Source organism: Orbicella franksi, chromosome 8 (assembly GCF_964199315.1).
Source record: "Orbicella franksi chromosome 8, jaOrbFran1.1, whole genome shotgun sequence".
Classification (NCBI taxonomy): domain Eukaryota; kingdom Metazoa; phylum Cnidaria; class Anthozoa; order Scleractinia; family Merulinidae; genus Orbicella; species Orbicella franksi.
In genome coordinates this window covers 23,823,157-23,842,901 of record NC_138152.1, presented here as the reverse complement: position 1 = coordinate 23,842,901, position 19,745 = coordinate 23,823,157, and the positions used below count along the sequence as shown (strand labels likewise).

Here is a 19,745-nt window from a genome sequence, read left to right as displayed (position 1 = left end):
GCTCCATTACGTCGATAGTACAGTCCTAATCACGTGACACGTGACTGAATCGTAATTTCCGATATGGCCTTCAATGACAAGTATAAAATTTCCTATTTATTCTTCTGGTCTCAAAGCATTTCGAAATGTCGTTGACTAGAATTCATTGTTATTAGTTTGAACAATACCGTACATTTACTTTCTTTTGAATATATCTGTTTCTCTGGATATTATTAGTCGAATTTGTTTTGCAACTAGCTTGACTTTTTTTCGTAGCCGAAGAGAAACTGTAGTAGAAACACGATATTTCTACATGTTGTTTGAAATCACTGGTGATTCTTACATTCTGATTGGCTCTCAGCAGAGCGATTTATTCCCTGGTTGCACTAATTTTTGCTCTAAAGGGCATCTTTCTCTGTTTTACATACAACATAACATAGCGGACCAGTTCAAAAAAAAAAAGATAAAAAAAAAAAAAAAAAAAAAAGAGCGGACCAGTTCAGCATATAAGAAACATTTGTTTTACTCAAGCCTTCTACCAGGAAATTGGCGCACAACTAGCGATTTTTACAGAGGGGAGAGTTTCAAGGTTAAAGTGTTGCGATACGACAATCACGTCACTTGCCATGTCTAAGTGCTGACTTTCTTAATGAGCGCTCGATTGAAATGCTAGAAAACACGTGGACTATGTCAAAATTAATTGACGTTTGTGTCCAAATGGCCCAGTCCATGCCCAATGACGTTGCAGTGATAAATAGCTCCCTTGAAATGCAATAAGTTGGTAATGTTCATGACTCATATTCATAAAAAAAATACATATGCTTTATGTAAACCAATACCGAGTGTCCTGTCGTCAGATTGCAAGATAAAATTTATGTTGTTTTAATCTCCCTGCTGTGCATTTCATGCTCTTAAACAAGAGCTCTTTAATATTTCCCTAATTTTCACGTAGATTAATTTGTCGTGAAACTCATTTCAGTCCATGAATTGCAGCTTGTTCACTTTATATTTAACTATAATTGTTATCGCTAATAACTACATCGTAGTCGAATTCTTGTTGGTAAAGGTGTGTTTAGCTCATCAAACTATGAATAATTCAATAGGATTTAAGCGTGGGTGTTTTGATAGAATACGAGAGCCAAGAGCAACATAGAACTCGTACGCCTCTTTGGCTGTTTTACTCTCTTTCTCGCGTAAGAATTTATCACGACATGTTCGCACTTAAACCTTGTAAACTAAAACCTTGGTGATTGCACCAGAAGATTTACCAAAGTTAATAAATTAAACACGTTTAGTCTTTTTAATTATGATTTATTCATTTTTTAACACGTTTGTCTATGCCGCGTCCACTCAATGCGAAACGTTTTTTTTTTAGCAACAACGTGGTAGTTATGTGAAATAAAGAATGTTTGGTCTACCTGCTGTATATACATTTCTCTTTTTTTAATATATGACAACCTGGCTTAAGGTAATTGCTATCCAAACAGGACGATTTACAGAGAAGAGAGTGAGGTCCAGAGACAAAACGGTAAATTCCATTGTGATTGATATAGACTTGAGTACCTTATTTAGTGACCAGTTGCACGATTGAAAGTATTTCAAGATGAAACTCTGCTTAGCTAATGAACAAAAATTCCTTGCATTCTAAACAACATCAATCTCCAAACATTTTGCAACACAAGGTAAGGCAGCATCCACACTATGCCGGAGAAATTTAGAACGCAGCTTTGCTTCTATGGCTAGGCGTAACGTGAACAGTAATCCGCGTCAGGAAAACGGAGCTTTTCGAGAACGCTCCTCAAACCGGCGGAATTTGAAAACTCTGGATTTTTTTTTTTTATTGTGGACAGAAAACAAAAACTCAAAAGTTCTGCATTCACAGAAAAGGAGAACGCTGAAATTGATAGTTTTCCTATTATCGGAAAATAAAGAATATTGCCAAATTTGCACCCAGTCTGATGATACTATGGGCTTATGGTCTGGGGACTCTATGTCTTCACTCACTGACAAGCGGTCAATGTCGTGGTTCAGGTTACATAAGTAAAGAGTGACCGAAATCGAGATCCGGAGGGGTATACTCCAAGGAAACTTGGGTGGGGGTGTGCGGCCCGCTTCCCAAAACCCTTACGCTATTTATGCCCAAAATCTGCGATTTTCAAAACCCTATTTATGATCTGACCCTAAATAAAGACCCTGTTTCATACCTGTCTTATACTTAGTTCCCGATATTAAAGGCATCGTGAAGGGCTTTCGTTGATCATTCTTATCGATAAAAATGAAAAAGTAGGTTCTATTTAGACCCAAATGGCTAAAAAACCATACCCTTTGGGACCGCACATACCTATGAAGCCGATATGAGGGAGTACCCCCGCCCCACGGCCATCGACAGAGCAATGTTACAAAAAAAATCACACAAAACTTGACGGCTATTGCGCCGCTAAAGACATAGTTGCACTCTGATTCAAGGAGGATTGTTACATAAAGAAATTAAACGAGGTACCCTTCTAACTTAAGCGATGATTTCATTAGTAGTAGAGATAAATTCAATCGCTTAAGTCGCACCCGAGAACCAAGTCAGTGAATTCACCGTGCAAAACATATCATGTTGATAACAAGTGATACTGAACAACCTTGCCATCAAGATCCTGACATAAACAACGTTTGTTTTCAATCCCCTCCCCCTCCCCCAACCGCCCACTTCTGCGTTACAGTTCTGAACACAAGAGTCTTTTTTTGCACAGTTTTTATCAAGTTTTTATCACTTGTTCTACGTACACATTTTTATCAATGTGAACTGATATCTAAGAAGTTGTATAAGGATTTATTTACCTTGCTAGTGAATTTACCGCATTCGCCTATATGTGGGCGGGAGCCACGTAATGCAGTTCTTAACAACAGCCTGGTAGTTATGTGAAATAAAGAATGTCAACTCTACCTGTTGCATTTACATCTTTTTGTTTTCAAGTGTAGAATCCTCGCATTAGGTAATTGGCACCCACCGAGAATACAAACCAGTTTGCTGAGAGCGATCGAATCTTTAAGAGTGGAGTATAAAGAGACATGGTGGTAAGTTACGACGCCACACATCTTTTACCTGTTTTCGTGACTATTACTAGGTTAACGACGTCTCGAAAAGATAACATTCTTACTTAAGCCTAGTTACGATGCTTTTATTTTTATTGGGATTAGCTTTATATGAGCTTTTGGGAAGATATGATACAATCAGTGTTTGGTCTGTGAGGAAATGTTTATTACTCAATGTGGCTAAAATTCGCTTTGCTTTCTCCTTGACTTTGTTCAAGGGCTCGGAATAAAAGGTAAGCACACACACTAAATCGAATTACCACTTTTACAAAAAAAAGGGGGGGAGGTTATCACAAAACATCGGTGTTGGTGTTTATATTAGCAGACAAGTCATTTGATTCAGCTTTCACTCGAAACTCGTTCCGGCTTAAAATGTGAGAAAAACGCTTCACAACGGACTGCTTGCCCTTAAGAAACAAGAATCAGCTGTGGTAAAAATCAGTTTTCCTTGATAATTTAATAGTATTAGACTGGGAATATACGAGAAAGAAAATCGATCGAAAAATACAACGTACAATTGACCTAGTGAGAATGGCTGCTCTCAGTTCGCCTCTCCCTATCTATGTTTCTTTGTGTGTGTGCTGTGTGTGTGTGTGTGTGTGTGTGTGTGTGTGTGTGTGTGTGTGTGTGTGTGTGTGTGTGTGTTTCGTCCTCATTTTTTCTGGTACCGTTCTTATTGACTTCTCTATCGTCGCACGCTCCTCAAAGATTGATGTGCTTCATGAGGAGCAAATATTACCAAATAAGGCAAAATTCATAGGTACAATAAAACAGCAAAGGTCTAACAATGAAAGACAGACATCTTCCGCCAATATCGCCAGTCAAGTTAAATACACTAAACTAAACAGCGCGACACTTTAAATACAGAAAACAGCTGATGTCTGTCAATACCATCAATGAGGAAAACCTTGCGCAAATCATTTATTTCTTCTCAAAAATTCTTCTCCGTCTCTAAACGGGTTAGATCACTAACGACTTACTTGCTCATAAATTTGTTAAACTGACACTTCCGAGGCACGCCATAATAATGACGATAATGACAATAATAAAATCGTTATTTACCCTCGGTATTCATTTGACAAAATAGTACTTCCCACACAGCCGTACAAATGAAACATCCAGGTGGCATATGTCCAGCCCCAGGGGATAAGACTGTCTAAATAAAAAATACATTTGGATAATCGGCAACACTGAGGGTAAAACTCTTTCTTGGCAACGACCTAAGTTGTTATGTGAAATAAAGAATGTGTTTTGGGCTTGATAAGAATACATCTCTTGTTCTAGGCATATAAGAGCCTCACACTAGGGTCCACTAGATATCGACTTTTACACGTCTTTCACCGGGGTGGTTTATAGAGACAAGTTTTAAGAGTGAAGTCTCAAGAGATACAGTAAGTAGACTTTCAATTACATTCACCTTTTATACGTACAACTACACGGAAACAGTTATCTCTGGGTTAATACGTTCAATTATTATTTGTGTCTGAGTCACCCGTGCAATATCTTGAAACTTTTTGATAATGGTTGGAGGAAATTTTTAGAGTCCTTTGAGAATAATAAACTTCGGCCCAACTCAGCGACTTCAACAGTTCATTGCAGCACTTCGAGTGTTGCATTGTCCCTCGGCCATTTCTCTTTCCCTGATATTGCTTTCTTCGGTTTGTTTTCAATTAATGAAGCCAGCTCTAGTACACTCTTGTGAGGAATCGAAACAAATTAGCTATAGACTGCACACGGAATAGAATGCGAACAAGCTCGGTTGACATCGAAAAAAGCATATTTCCGAGAAATCAAACGATGTGAGACCAGTTGCATCAAATTAGTCATCGATGCTTAGAAGACAGAAACTAATTATCTAATATACAAAAATTTCAACAACTTTTCTTCCTTTGCGAACAATAAACGCCCCTACATTTGGACAAAACGTCATGAAGGTGTCGAGGAGTCGTTTCCATCAAGAAGGAATTCTTATGTACACTCATGATGTTAAAAAACTATTAGGATACTTAATTCTTGTATTTATTTTCGCCCTTTTGTATACTTTGTTAGAAATTGAATACCAAATTTCTTTTCATCCAGCAGAGGGCCCGGTAGAAATAAAGCTTTGATTTGGTTTTATTTTATTTATTTTTTCTATCGTACAAAGCAACTGAAACCACGGTATATTCGAAAAACATTTTGCATTTCTAAAATAAGAATTATTGCTTTGTCTTAACTGAATTGGGCTGCGTTTACAGTACATTTCGTGAATACACAGACAATTTGCATTGAAAGTAAAAGATGTTAGTATCCAATGGGTCGGTCTGCTTTAATCTCGGATTGTGCAATACGTACTCGTTCTGTTTTCTCAGGAATGATCCGGTATGCTTAAAGGAAAAGTTCCTTTAAAGGCGCTCAGTCACGGTATTTTGAGTTATTTTCGCCACATACAAAATTGCCTTTAAATGGTAGAAAACCTGAAAATAACAGTTTAATAAGATAGAAAAACACCAAAGAAATAATGATAAACCATAGAGGAACAAGGATGGCTAAGAATGGAGAAGATTAACACGGATTGCAAACGACCAAGTTGAAAAATTGAAGCTAAACTTTTCCATGTGCGCAAACTGTGACTGAGTTCCATTTAACTCTGATACGAGAAAAATATGGGCATGGGTAACACGGCCAAAGACATCAGGGTAACGGGTTGCAACTACTGACGAGCAGATTACGAGTCAATTCGAGTCAATTCACTCTTATTTCTGTAACCTGAAACTCGTTCTTGACAAAACAGCGAGCAGATAAAACATTTTACAACCGACTGGTTCTCTTAGGAAAGAAGCATTTTCTTTTATATTTGCATAATATAATTATTATGCATAATATAATCAGATCTCGTTCTGAATATTATGTCCTCGGATCGAGTAATTATTAACGAGCAAACAAACTTAATGAAACAAAATCTTTATGAGCCAATTGAAAAGTGATTGTTAACTTTTTGCTTTCGTTCTTATCTAGTCGACCTAACTCTTTAACTGTGACACGCTCCACACTTTAATAGCACGCTGATTATAAAAGAACACAATTAAATTCAAAATGGAAACTAAAGCGTGGGTGTGTTGATTGAAAACAGTCACTGTCTGACGCTATTGACCGCCAGGCATCAGACACAAGACTAATCATTCCATTCAAATCTTGTTCTTTTTCTCTATTATCGACGACGAGGAAATTTTAGAAAGCCGCGAATTTTTCGTATAAATAGCGCCATGGGATGCAAAACTATTTCTTAAAACCAATTTTGACTGAGCTAGTTCGCCACCTGCTACGAGCTTATGAAAAGTCTGAGGTACAATTAATTAAATCGTGTAAATAAAACCCGCAGCAATTAGCAACAGTCAAGTTGTCATGTGAATTTAAAAAAAAATGCGTTTTTCTCCCGTTGAATATCGAGATAGGCCCTTTGTTCTAGATGAGGGTTTTACACTCCCAACACCCAGGTTACAGTAAAGGAGGTTTCAAGCGTGAACTATAAAAGGCCGGAAGTTGGTATTTGCTGGGGCTGGTTTTCAAAAGAAGTGTTTTTATTAACTATCTAAACATTGTAGATAAATAGATTAGTCTTGGGTCCGAGTTTAATTAATGTTTGTGCTTGAATACTCCATTGGACGTCGTGGCACTTCAAAGTAGCGCCTTTTAAATAACTTAAGTTTCGAGACGAATGAAATTCGGTTCAGGTACCAATTCAACTGATTCTCAATTAATAGTGTTCACTTCTCTGTGTTTCAAATTCAGGTACACAGAACATCGCCACTGTAATTAACAGAAACAAATTATCTGTCGACGGCAAACGGAAAAGAAGCGTAAGACATTTAGTTATTATCTTAGCGTACACCGTAAACTCCCTGGACTTATCCAACTTCGTGAAGGCTTTTAGATGGGCATATAAACGGAGGAGGCGGGGGGGGGGGGGGGGCTTATAACCAGAATAATAATAATAAAAAAAAACACGTTTCAAAACGAGTTATGGCTGTTTTGATCAAAATAGGTTTTTCAGTTATTGGTTTTTAATTAAGATTTAAACCATCATAACAAAACGAATTCAAAACAAGGAAAGCTAGAAGGGGGCGTATATCCGGGGGGACTTGTAACCGAATGGGCCTTTAGCGGGCGAAGGGGGCGTGTAAGCGGCAGTTTACGGTATTGTAACAGTTCTAGTAACACCAAATCAAGCGAAATGGGATCAGGTAAAGAGTACAGCAAAAGCTATCAAAACTTCAAAATCATAGATCTGATCGAACTGAGCGTCAGGTAATGAATTTCTGAAAGTCTTGTAATACTGCTATCCCTTAAATCGTTCATCATGAATCAATTTGTGTCGCCATGACACTAAAAAACAAGCAGCTTGCTCTAAGATCAGAGACACTTACTTACCATCAAGGCGATCTATGCACAATTTTACGTTTTTAATCACAACTCCATTTGTCTTTTTTTACTAATCATCCGAGGGTGAGGCCCGGTATGAAGATCCCAAGTTCTATTTTGTCTTTTTTCTTTGAAAACTTGACTGCGGTAAGATACGATTGAAAGGGCACAAATGAGCCTCGCTTCTTTCATCGGAAGGTTGTATGGAATGTTAAATACACGGCGTGCTCCGTCAAAATTGTAAGTCGACCCAGATGCGTTGTATTCGGGTTACGAACAACATATTGCGCAAATATAGATTTTTTTGGCTCGAATAAAGGTGTCAGAATTCAATCTACGGCTACATCCAAATTAAAAACTCAGTTTGATGCAGATGCCAAGTTACCGGTAACGTACTGATACGACAGGAACAGGGTTTACCAAGAAAGTCAGTGTTACAATAACTTTTACAAGTCGGTTTGCTTTTAACATAAAACTCTTTTTGTTCGAAATCCAGTCAGTGAGCTGGCCAAGAAAAGTTACCAAAATTAACAATGGCTTGTCTTAGGAAACAGAAAATATAATCAGACCATTGATGGGGGGTACTCTTCATATTTGCCGCAATTCATAAACCTTTCCCACATAGTAGAAAGTTCTGTTTAGATAAAGCGCTCGTAACCTCCTCACAATCAAACAATGCAGGCCATAAAAACGGCGATATATGACATGTATTGATAGAAAACGGACAATATGTCAACCAATATTGTCAGTGAAGGAGACAATGGTCCGATGGGGGTATTATTTTCCCTCTGTGTTGTCTTTCCTATTGACACAGTTATTTACAGTGTTCCCCCTCCACATGTATCTCAATAATTTTTTTCTCTCTCCCATCGTTTGTCTCTTTTGTCATCACTGCGTGTCCACCCCAAAATTCAGTACATTGTGCCTGTGACGTCACATCGGAGAATCAGACCGTGTTATCCCCCCTCCTCCATTACCCCCATGAAAAAAGAAAAAATGGCGCTTTCAAACACCAGTCGAGCGGAAGCACGGAATGCAAAACTCTTTCTTAATATCTTAGTTCAGGTAGCTTTAGTTGACTATAATAAAGTACCCAAATCCCTAATCCAAAAACAATTTTACAGACATTCTTGACATTCTTAGCACCACATTTGTGATACATGGAGATACTAATCAAGCAGAGTGATTTATTTCATTGGAGACGGAAATTTTGGCAGAGTTTCAAAAAATTCTGTACATAGGGTTCAGAGCGACTTTAAAGTTTTTTTTAAAAATTTAAGGTGGTCCTGAAGCCTATGTACAGAATGTTTTAAAAGTCTGCCAAAAGTTGCGCCTTATCATGCTTATCATGCCTAACCTCGCCCCTACTCCCCATACCATGTTGAAAACTAGTATTATGCAATTTCAACTGATTTTCAACATTGTGTTGGGTGGGGAGGGGGCACAGCAACGTGTTTTTAAAATATATAGCAGCGTTCTTTTCAAACTTCAGTTCTAAAACACAGATAATTCGTTACATTACATAAGTGTCCCAAGGACTTTTGTCCACGATTGTTGGTCTAACATTTGAGCAGTTGAATTATTTACTATTTTAAATAATTCCATGTTATTTATTTTGTGTATATCTTGTGTAGTTATTGATTGATTGATTGATTGATTGATTGATTTACTCGATCGCAAGAAGTAAAAAAAAAATTAAACCGTACAGCGAAGACAACGGAATACCACTTTAGCTAACCCCACTCTCTTCTCTTGTCAAAATTAGGAACTTCAAGCACTGTGCATCTAGAACTAATCTCGGCACCAGGATTCTCCTTTGAGCACTTTGGAGAAATGCAACTTTCGACTGTCTTGGTTTCCTTAACAGTAGGCTTAGTCGTAGCCCCAAGGTATAATGTGCTTACATTCAGTTTTGTACTTGTTTCAATTAAATAAGCGATCGACCACTTCTCTACCAAATCATTTGCAGCCGAGTGCTTTGCAAGCTACTCATAACCACGTGAAGTGCTAACTGACGTTTTTTTTTACTTTATCACGATGTTAGAGGTGGCAAATGGTCCTTCATAAACCATGGGTCTCGCAAAATGTTTGTCGAATTTCACGGATCTCGCGGTACCGTTGTTTTAGGCGGTTCCGTGCATCTCGGTGACTGTGGATAAACAGCAAATTAAACAAGATTGCTCGTCGAAGTTAAATTAATGCACAGACAATTGAAATCCATTTTATCGAGGAGATTCCTTAACCTGAAGTCAAAGAGCATATTCTTATACGATATGATTCGATTGAAACAAAAAATACATATAAAGGCAAGTAAAAATGTCGTTTACCGATGAAAAAAAATAAAGTTACAAAAAGGTTCTACATAAGTCAATAATTCACAAATGGCAGAATCAAAAAACACTTCGCAATAAGAGCTTAAAACTAAAACTGCAAAATATTGCTATAAAAGTTGAATTTTTAAAACTGAGATACCAGGATACTCAACTTCCCGAATAGCCTAGCTTACGTAGCAGGCATCGAGTACCAAAACCTTGAAAAATGACAATGTTCTCTGGTGTTTGGATTACACATATTTTCTTGTAATATTTGAAAACAAAACACCGTTCTAAAGTCAAGGGAAGGAATGCCACATATCAATCTTAACTATTAATATTCTTTTTATTGATCCAGCTATACATCAGGATTTTTTAAGCTTCCAAAGCTTCCAAAGCTTTTAAAGCTTCCAGAGCTTCCGAAGCTTCCCAAGATTGAACTTCCGAAGTTTCCTCCTCCCTGTGGCGTCTCCCTACCTCAGCACAACAATTTAATCGGCTGTAAAGTTCTCAGGAATATCCCTGTCGACAAGAACAAGTTGATTTACAGGTTAAAGCGCCAGGATGAATTGAATGGATTTGCCCTTCTAAGCACCAATCCGGTAGAGCTGAGAATAATTGCTCTAGCCGATCCATTCATGAGTGATTACACGCATCACTATCTACTGCAGGCAGCCGAGGCCATAGGATCTGTTGTTAAATATGGATTGACAAACAACTTAAAAAAGGAGATCAACGACATCTCGGAATATCTGAAGGTGACAGATTGGTTCCAGAATGCGATGGAAAATAAGGGACTGGTAAATACACGTCTTTTTTTCTTTAATTTATAATTAACTAGCAACAACTCTTCTCCACTTCGGAGAAACTTGTGAGTCTACGAAGTGCACCACGGTTGATGCTGTTGGAATGCGGCATAGCTGCGTGCACTTTGCAGAAAGGTGTACGAATTAAAGAAAATCAGGTAATCTTTCTAACAAAATTTTAATGGGTGGATTTGGGAGACTAATAAAACCAAGAACATTGACCAACCGAGAAATCTGCCGTGATTTTTTTCTTGCAATATTTGCCAGATGATGATCGATGATAGAAATGGTAATGGTGATAATGATGGTAATGCTGATGATGATAATAATGATGACGGTGATGATGATGGTAAAGATAATGGTGGTAGCGGTGGTGCTGGTGCTGGTGCTGGTACTGGCGGTGGTGATGATGATGATAGTAAAGATGCTGGTGGTAGTGGAGGTGGTGGTGATGGTAGTGGTGGTCGCGTTGGTGCTGGTGCTGGTGCTGGTGCTGGTGCTGGTACTGGTACTGGTGCTGGTGCTGGTACTGGCGGTGGTGATGATGATGATAGTAAAGATGCTGGTGGTAGTGGAGGTGGTTGTAGTGGAGGTGGTGGTGATGGTGGTGGTGATGGTAGTGGTGGTGGCGTTGGTGCTGGTGCTGGTTCTGGTGCTGGTAATGATGATGATAGTAAAGATGCTGGTGGTAGTGGAGGTGGTGGTGATGGTGGTGATGGTGATGGTGATGGTGGTGGTGGTGGTGGTGGCGGTGGTGCTGGTGCTGGTGCTGGTGCTGGTGCTGGTGCTGGTGCTGGTGCTGGTCTGGTGCTGGTAATGATGATGATAGTAAAGATGCTGGTGGTAGTGGAGGTGGTGGTGATGGTGGTGATGGTGATGGTGATGGTGCTGGTGCTGGTGCTGGTGCTGGTAATGATGATGATAGTAAAGATGCTGGTGGTAGTGGAGGTGGTGGTGATGGTGGTGATGGTGGTGGTGATGGTAGTGGTGGTGGCGTTGGTGCTGGTGCTGGTAATGATGATGATAGTAAAGATGCTGGTGGTAGTGGAGGTGGTGGTGATGGTGGTGATGGTGATGGTGATGGTGGTGGTGCTGGTGCTGGTGCTGGTGCTGGTGCTGGTGATGATGATGATGATGAAAATGATGATGATGATGATGAAAATGATGATGATGATGATGATGATGCTGATGATGATGATGTCAGTATAAGATTCTTAGACTGATTTCACCAATTAGGTGCCTTTCTATCTCAATTAGTTAACTAAGAAACTGGAGAAGTATACGAAATTGCCCTCCCGTCACGAGGACTTTAATAACAACAAGCCCAGATGGATCAGCGACAAGTTATTTGCTCAGCAGCGCCTGGCTGGAACTAATCCAATGTCGATCCAAAGAGTGACCAATCACGACGAAGGTAAGACTGTTACCTTGGTAACCAATCATACTCCCGAGCAAGTACGTTGTTCTAATAGAACCTTGTGCACATGTAAGCAAATCTATACGCCAAGCTGAACGAGATGTCCGACTCAGTAAGACAAGACAAGAAAAAGCAAAACATATAGCTACAATAACACTTAGAGACGTAATGTTGTGGTCTCTTTATTCCCTATGTAAAGTCAAATTTGAAGAATAAATATAATCAGGAACCATAATCGGGGACGGAGACCGTAAGCGCGCACCATTTCTAGTATTGGGGCTGTCCCTATGATATGGGACCATTTTTTCTATTTTTAGAACAAATTGCGCCATCATGTGCGGTACACGCGCGTACATGCTGCGAGGATTTTTGCGGATGTAGCGCGGAGGAAATGGCGTCCGAAATTCCCAAAATGTTTGATACTTTTGGCCCACAACTCAATACGTTCATGTCTGTTGGAATTTCGCTTCAGTGTTTTCGTCGTAAGCTGCTCCAGCTTGAGTGAAGTAAGACTGCCGAATTTAGATATGTCCCGCTTTATATCACTGACCAAGTTGTGTTCCGCTGCTTCTTTTACAAGAGCTCCACATTACTCCACTCGAAGTTTCACATATGTTGAAGATTAACAGCTTTTCCATAACACAGCAAAAAGCTAGTTGGATATATTTGGATATAGCAGCGTTTCAGGACTTCAAAGTTTCCCTCCTCTTACCACACGCTTGGGAGGATTTCGCCAGAGTCTATCTCGCCCGAAACGTAAAAATAATAATAATTGCAAGTTTGAGTTTCGACTGAATTGTAAGCAACGCTTTGTATTTTATCAAGGCGCGATAAGTGACAATAAAGTTTATGTCTGTAGATGCTGCTCCGTTTTGTTTATGTAAAAATCCAATAAATTGTCTGTTGTCGATGAATAAGAGCGCCCGCCGATGCGTGTTTTGTATAGACAGTAAAACATGACAATTGCACTTCCACACTTTCGTGTGAAAACTTACATCGAACTCATATAATATCTCTAGTTCTTAAATATGTTTAAGGTTGATAAATGTTTGAGAACATATTAAAAGCTTAGCTGAAAATGTGTGAATACGGCAGAAATAATCAGCAAAGTTACGATGACGCTTTTTTAACCAACTCAAGTAACGATTGAGTTGGTTGAGTTATCAAAACTCCTTGTCTATTGATTGAGCCAGCAAAACTCCTTGTCTATTTTATTTTCGCAGTGTAAAATTTCACTATGTTAAAGAAAAGCACGTGATGTTAGTAGCCTTTCGGTGTTGGTGAAATTGTTGCAGTATCTCAGCACGGACAACGAAAGAAATCTTTGTCAAGATTTGTTGACAATTGAAAACACCGACTCGGACTTGAAAGTGTTCGCGCTGCACTATGGAAATGAGCTACTTAATGTATGCGTCAGACTTTCCTTTCAAAAACTTTTGCAAACTCGCCAAACAAACAGAAACAATACGAAACTATCAAAAACAGGGTTTGGTTATGATTTTAGCATTGTTCGGGAAACTCACAAATTAACTCGATACCACAATAAAGAGTTTTCTTACATAACTTTTGATTACAGAACAAACCCAACTAGCTCGAGCAGATATTATTCATTCACAGCGCGAAATTGGAGTCTTGTTTTCGACTCTGAAAAACTCACCTTTTCCATTAGCTCAAAGCATAGAACTGCATATAAGAGCCCTGGTTCTTATTCCCTGCCTTATTCCCTGAAATCGCTGTGAAAAATCTGGAAGAGAATCTCGCCACTCTCACCGTTTGATCAGGCAACGTGACAACATCCACGCGAGTAGAGCCCCCGACATGTGCGTAGATCAGCGCGGATATAAGACATTAGGATGGCGCAATTTGCTCTAAAAATAGAAAAATTCTCCCATATGATAGGTGCGCGCGGATCTCAAGACTTACGGTCTCCGTCCCCGATTATGGCTCCTAATATACGACATGTGCGTAGATCAGCGCGGATATAAGACATTAGGATGGCGCAATTTGCTCTAAAAATAGAAAAATTCTCCCATATGATAGGTGCGCGCGGATCTCAAGACTTACGGTCTCGTCCCCGATTATGGCTCCTAATATAATCGGGTTTTACATTCTCAGACGCGGTAGGACTGGACTGGAACAAATTGAAGACAACACTAAATCCTACTTTTGACTGGGACTCTGCTGTGCAGGCCGCTCTGAGGAATACAGATTCAATTGAAGCTGTATGTATTTTGTATTTTGCCATAGAGCTGAAGGGCGTTCACTTCTTGAAACTAATTATATTTTGTTTGAGAAAAGTCTGGATTGTAGTGAAATGTTACTTTACATTTTTAGGCCATGAAACAAGGTCGCATCTACGCTCTCCGTTATGAGTTGTGTGACGACATGGAACGAGCACAGGACAAGACTGATCATGACCCTAGAAGGGCTATGTGGGACTTTTTTTCTCCAATTGCCGTTTTTGCTTCTGCGAAAAGAGGCCGATCTAATGAACTTGTGCCTGTTGCCATACAAATGGATTACAAACCGGGTAGGTTAGAACTTATACATACTCAGAAGAATTAAGACCGTTTTCTTTTATCCAAGAAGTGCATCTTTTTTATACACTAGAGTTTATCATATGCCATTACCTTTTGCCATATAAAAAATGCGCCTAGGATACCAAAATGAAGGTATAAAGTGAACTACTGATAGTAAAACTTATTGCTGTGAATCTGTAACTATTTTTCCCAGGCCCAATGGCAAAACTTGAAAAAATCATGCGGGTGGTTTTTTTTTTCAGATTAAAACTGCGCGCCTGCAAGCTAGATTCGTAATAACATCCTTTAATTTGGTTCTAGTGTAGCAATTTCTCAAATAAAACTACTCCATTAATTGAGGCCTTGATTTTGCTTTTGAACTTGCGAGACTCTCAACACATCTAAATTCCCTTTGAGGTTTTACTCCTAGCTTACGAAGACACCTCGTAACCATTAAGAGGTTTTACTGAAGTTTTTTCAGAGGTTTTTTTTTTTTTCGTCTACATGCACTGTTCGTATTCACAGGTAGATTTAAGATTATCTGTGCATATTTGTAGCGCATTTTTCCTCTAAAACTATGCTGAAATAACTCTGTTTCCGCTAGATTCAAGGGTGTTTACACCCAAAGATGGAGACAACTGGATGATTGCCAAGCTGAATTTACAACTCACGGACCTAGGATATTCGCAAATGGTCGAGCATCTCGCTAAGGTATCAACATGTGTGTCTTCAACGCTCTGAATTTATGGCCAAGGTATACAAGAATTCTAATATTTTGAAATAAGGAGACTTGTGGGCAGCACGCAGCAACAACTAGTAATCTACCTTGCATTACTGAGTTTATTAATCGACCGGTTTCGTCTGCTAGGTGAGACCTCGTCAGGATTATACTACGAGGTACAAAGATGGAACTTAATTATTTTATACTAAACCCTTATAGTACAAATTACCCACAAGAAATACATGCATGATATGACTAAAATCCTACGTTAGAAAATGTCCAATGTAAGTGAGGCTCACGGATTTAACGTGCTGCTACCCGCAAGCCTCATTTTTCAATTGTACAATTTCTGCCAAAATCTGCCAAACTATGCTTTTGTTACAGATCCATTATTTTGTAGAGCCATTTTGCGTCTGCTTAAAGCGAACGTTGCCACGTTTACATCCACTGCACCAAATACTCAAGTATCACTGCCGTGAGGTCATTGTTCCTAACACGTTCGGAACTCCTGCGCTAACACACCAGCTCGGCTTTATGTCGAAACTCTTTGGATACGGAGAGGCAGGAGCAAAAAGACTGATTCGAGCCGCACGTCCATTGTCTACATGGCAAGTGACAGATTTCAGGGGCAACATCAAGGTACAGCAAAACTTTAAACTAAAAAACTTTAAATCGAGTTACCCCATTTAAACCAGGCTATTTTTTTTTTTTTTTTTTTTTTTTTTTTTGATTTTCTACGACCCAGGGAGCGATAGCTCGAAATATTCGATTTTTTCAAACTTCGTCAATATGAATCTTTAGCAACTGATAATTGCTTCAAAGCTCTAGCTTTTAGGTTGTTTGGATTTTTATTTTGTAGCTGAGACGGCCTTAATTACGTATTTTGCCACTAAAAGAGCAAACCTCGGCTTTTAAGTTACTCTTCAAAAATTTCAAATAAATTTACAAATTCTGGTACCTCTACTAAAATACTGAAAGCGAAGTTATGAACGGTTTTAGTCAGCGCGGACACTTTTTGCTTCCTACATGTACATGTAATCATAGTATTTTTCCTCCTTTTTGGCTCTTCTACGTTTTCTTATCTGACAATTTGTCATCGATCCTTTAGAAGCAATTTTAACTGCTGAGTTTGGTTTGCTTTTAAAGAAACGAGGAGTGGATGACAAGGACCTCCTACCGTATTTTCCTTACCGAGATGATGGCGAAAAGCTTTTAGATGTTATCGAGTCCATGGTAAAGGATTACGTCGACCTGTAAGTGAAACAATCCCAAAAAAAAAATCTTCCGAAAGGAGCAGTTTTGAGACTCGCACTAAAGCCCCTTTAACAATGTGCATGGAACGTACGTTTCTGCTTGAAATAAAATTGTCACGTAAGGACTGGGACTTTTGTAGACTTTTATAGCAGGCCAATCCTTTGTAAAACAGTTTCCATTACTCTTTCAGTTAATTCGGTCACGGCTTCACCCATTCATTGCGATGAAATAATATTTTTGTTTAGGTATTACAAATTTGATGCACAAGTCAAGAGCGACTATGAACTTCAAGCCTACATTAATGAAGTGTCCATCCAAGGAACTGGGAAGAATGGTGGCATCGGAAGGGTAAATATCAGGACAAACAATATGATGTATTTCATTAATGCTTCTGACTGGTATGTCTTTGTTTTTGTTTTTGTTTTTGTTTTTGTTTTTGTTTTTGTTTTTGTTTTTGTTTTTGTTTTTGTTTTTGTTTTTCTTTTATTTTGTTTTGTTTTGTTTTGTTTTGTTTTTTCGTTATAATTATATATATTATAATCTGATAAATAAGTGTTCAATGTCGTAAGCAGGCGACATCACCTCTTCTATTCCGGGCGGCCTTATTATGCACACACGACGGCGCATTCCCCCATTTTGACTGATCAATGGGTACTGCTGAATCTGATTATAATCGCTATTATTATACACTCAAGACTATAGGAAATCACTCAACTGACACTATCTTCAAGAAAATTTCCTTAATTTTTACAAATACCATTTATCAGCGAGCTCGCCTTTTTCTTTTCAACAGATTGAAGGTCTGCCACCAAAACTAAATTCAAAGAGAGAACTCTGTGAATTTGTCAGCCGCCTCATCTGTCACGTGACAATTCAGCACACCGCGCTTAATTACGAGCTCGCAGACTACGGTTCCTACGTTCCCGACACGCCAACCAAACTGTACAATGACACCAGAGTAAAGGAAGGGAAGTTCTCGGCTTACCGGCTACCAAACAGAGAGACTGCAGCAGTAAGTGTACCAGGGAAATTTCGCATTGTATTCCAGACCTACCTGTATGTGCACATGATAATGTAAATTATAATATTTAGAGAGGAAGCAACATCAGCCATAGTTGGTTTTCGTGCGGTCCTTCTACCCTGGTCGAATTGGAATTTGGAGATGTTAGTTTCTGTGGAGGAAGGAAAACCGCAGAACCCGAAGAAGGAGCAAGGCGAGAACCAACAACAAATTCAACCCACATATGGCACCGGGCCGAAATCTAAATCGAGCCAAATTGGTGGCAGGCGAGCGCTCTCACCACTACACATTACCTTGCTCCCCACAGGAAAGACGCTAACCATGAATGACTTCCATTTGTCTAAGCAATTCAGAAGGGTTTTACATTCCTGATTTTAAATAGGAAAAATAGATTCATCTCAACAACATATCTGATTTCAGCCCAGATTATTGCAAAACATACCTATCTCATACAAAAATAATCAAAATAGATACACAATTAATGACCAAATTAACCCGGTTCAAAAAGCGAACCCTTTGTATTTGGTGCCGCACATACTATATTGCCATATCTTATCACGACGCCGCTCTGCTACTGCTTACCTATCTCAGACAAAAAATAATAAAAAAGATACACAATTATTTACCAAATTAACCTGGTTCAAAAAACGAACCCTTTGTATTTGGCGCCGCACATACTATACTGCCATATCTTATCGAGAAGTTCTGCTACTGCAGTTAATTAGCTTGTTATACTTTAACTTTTCAGCTCCAGGGTGCATTCGTGAATGCACTGGCATCTTTCCGTTACGATACCTTGTTCGACTACCACGACAAGCTAGATGACGAAGAAGCAAAGAAAATTGTCAGGAAATACTATAATCGCTTGAGGGAAACTGTTCAGCCTGATTTGGAAAGAGAGGACAAGAAGCGGCTGGCTAATGGCGATCTTACCTATCCATACTACTTACCGTCGTGGATGCCGAATGGCATTCAGACCTAAGACGTCTTCTTTACATATCGTTTTCGACTTGATTCTAAAACGAAGTGTCACAGGGCACAATAATCAAGGGGTAACAGCCATGTTTTTGGTTGTTGTTGTTGTTTCATGAGATGGCAAATTGAATTAAATCATATGATATGGGACATGATTTGGTATTTCACACAATACTAAGGGTGGTGTGGGTTTTCATTGCGCAGAAATCTTTTTGAAAAGCTGCAAAGGAGACACTTTTAAGCTGATTGTCCTTTGTAAAGCTGGCGTATAAGAGTTTTGATGGGAAATAAAACAAGTGTAAAGGGAGATCATTTGACTGCAGCCTTCATTAGCTTTGTTTGATTATTCCTTTCCGACTCCTTCTGTTTAGAGTCTCATTTCCAGTTGCGTAGCTTGCGTCAGTGACTTCATTAAATCCTTTATGGGGAAAGTCGTGTAGCTGACCTTGTTACAAAATCCCTTGAATCTACTAATAATTGTGAGATTGCTTGTTATAACAAAGCCAGCGAATTACGTGCGCGCATTTATGACATCAATAGGCGCACTCCCGTTATCCATGAAATATCGTGAACAAATCGTCAAAATTAGCAATTATTCCAAAAGTGCTCGTTCGATATAAGATGATAGATAGCCAACGAGGCGCGTGGCGCCGAGTTGGCTGTAATCATTTCATATCCAACAACCGCGAGCGGAATAATTGCTCTTTTAAAACAACGCTCCCAAAGTATAGAAAACTAACCTGAAATAAAATGAAATAAAAATGCCCAGAAACATTACGCGTGCACTTACCATATTTGTACAGCATGGTATAGAGTGTGTGCACGTGACGTCATCAAATTCTCAAATCCAAAACTAAAGATCCCCTAAAGGTTTTATCCTCATCAGGCAAAAGAGGTACCAAATTTATATCTGTTTACAACTTTCCAGCTCAATAGCGTCCTTTTCAATGTCGGAGTTATGGCGGTGCGTGACATGAAGCTAAGAACGCGTTTGTCAAAAAATATACACTTATCTCGTGATTTTTTAGCGATTTTAGGAGTTAAAGTATTAAGAAAAGTGCTTGTGTAAATTTTTTTTCGTTCGGTTCAGTTAATCAGTTGTCTAGATAGCCAAAGTAAGTTCTGCATGTTTACACTATTTTCCGCCCGCCATATTGGATCGAGGGCTAAGGAGGTCCTCCTACACGGCGGCTCCATACTAGGCTGTAGAACATTTCGACGAATATCTCAACTTTGGGACAGTGCACACACCTTAA

The 19,745-nt window shown here is 39.1% G+C and overlaps 1 protein-coding gene across 4 annotated transcripts; it reads left to right on the top strand.

The window, feature by feature from the left end:
* Window positions 1-2,977: 2,977 nt before the first annotated feature.
* Window positions 2,978-19,404, top strand: LOC145494631 (polyunsaturated fatty acid 5-lipoxygenase-like). 4 transcript variants are annotated; one of them, XM_081474166.1, is made up of 13 exons: window positions 2,978-3,045; window positions 6,835-6,902; window positions 9,230-9,353; window positions 10,135-10,576; window positions 11,840-11,996; window positions 14,115-14,221; window positions 14,334-14,529; window positions 15,123-15,229; window positions 15,624-15,878; window positions 16,386-16,492; window positions 16,739-16,841; window positions 17,287-17,505; window positions 18,263-19,404. In XM_081474166.1, the coding sequence occupies exons 3-13, from the start codon at window positions 9,298-9,300 to the stop codon at window positions 18,494-18,496; spliced, it is 1,983 nt and encodes a 660-aa protein (XP_081330292.1). In that variant the 5' UTR covers window positions 2,978-3,045; window positions 6,835-6,902; window positions 9,230-9,297; the 3' UTR covers window positions 18,497-19,404. The 4 variants fall into 4 exon arrangements, with proteins under 4 accessions (XP_081330292.1, XP_081330294.1, XP_081330291.1 ...); XM_081474165.1 differs by lacking the exon at window positions 2,978-3,045 and adding an exon at window positions 4,405-4,454; XM_081474168.1 differs by lacking the exons at window positions 2,978-3,045; window positions 6,835-6,902 and adding an exon at window positions 4,404-4,454.
* Window positions 19,405-19,745: the final 341 nt, after the last annotated feature.

What these genes read in the sequence shown, in the direction of transcription:
- LOC145494631 (XM_081474166.1), top strand. Translation starts at nt 9,298, where the DNA reads ATGCAACTTTCGACTGTCTTGGTTTCCTTAACAGTAGGCTTAGTCGTA. An exon ending in ATACAGATTCAATTGAAGCT is followed by an intron (nt 14,222 to 14,333) that starts GTATGTATTTTG and finishes TTACATTTTTAG; the next exon opens with GCCATGAAACAAGGTCGCAT. An exon ending in CAAACAGAGAGACTGCAGCA is followed by an intron (nt 17,506 to 18,262) that starts GTAAGTGTACCA and finishes TTAACTTTTCAG; the next exon opens with CTCCAGGGTGCATTCGTGAA.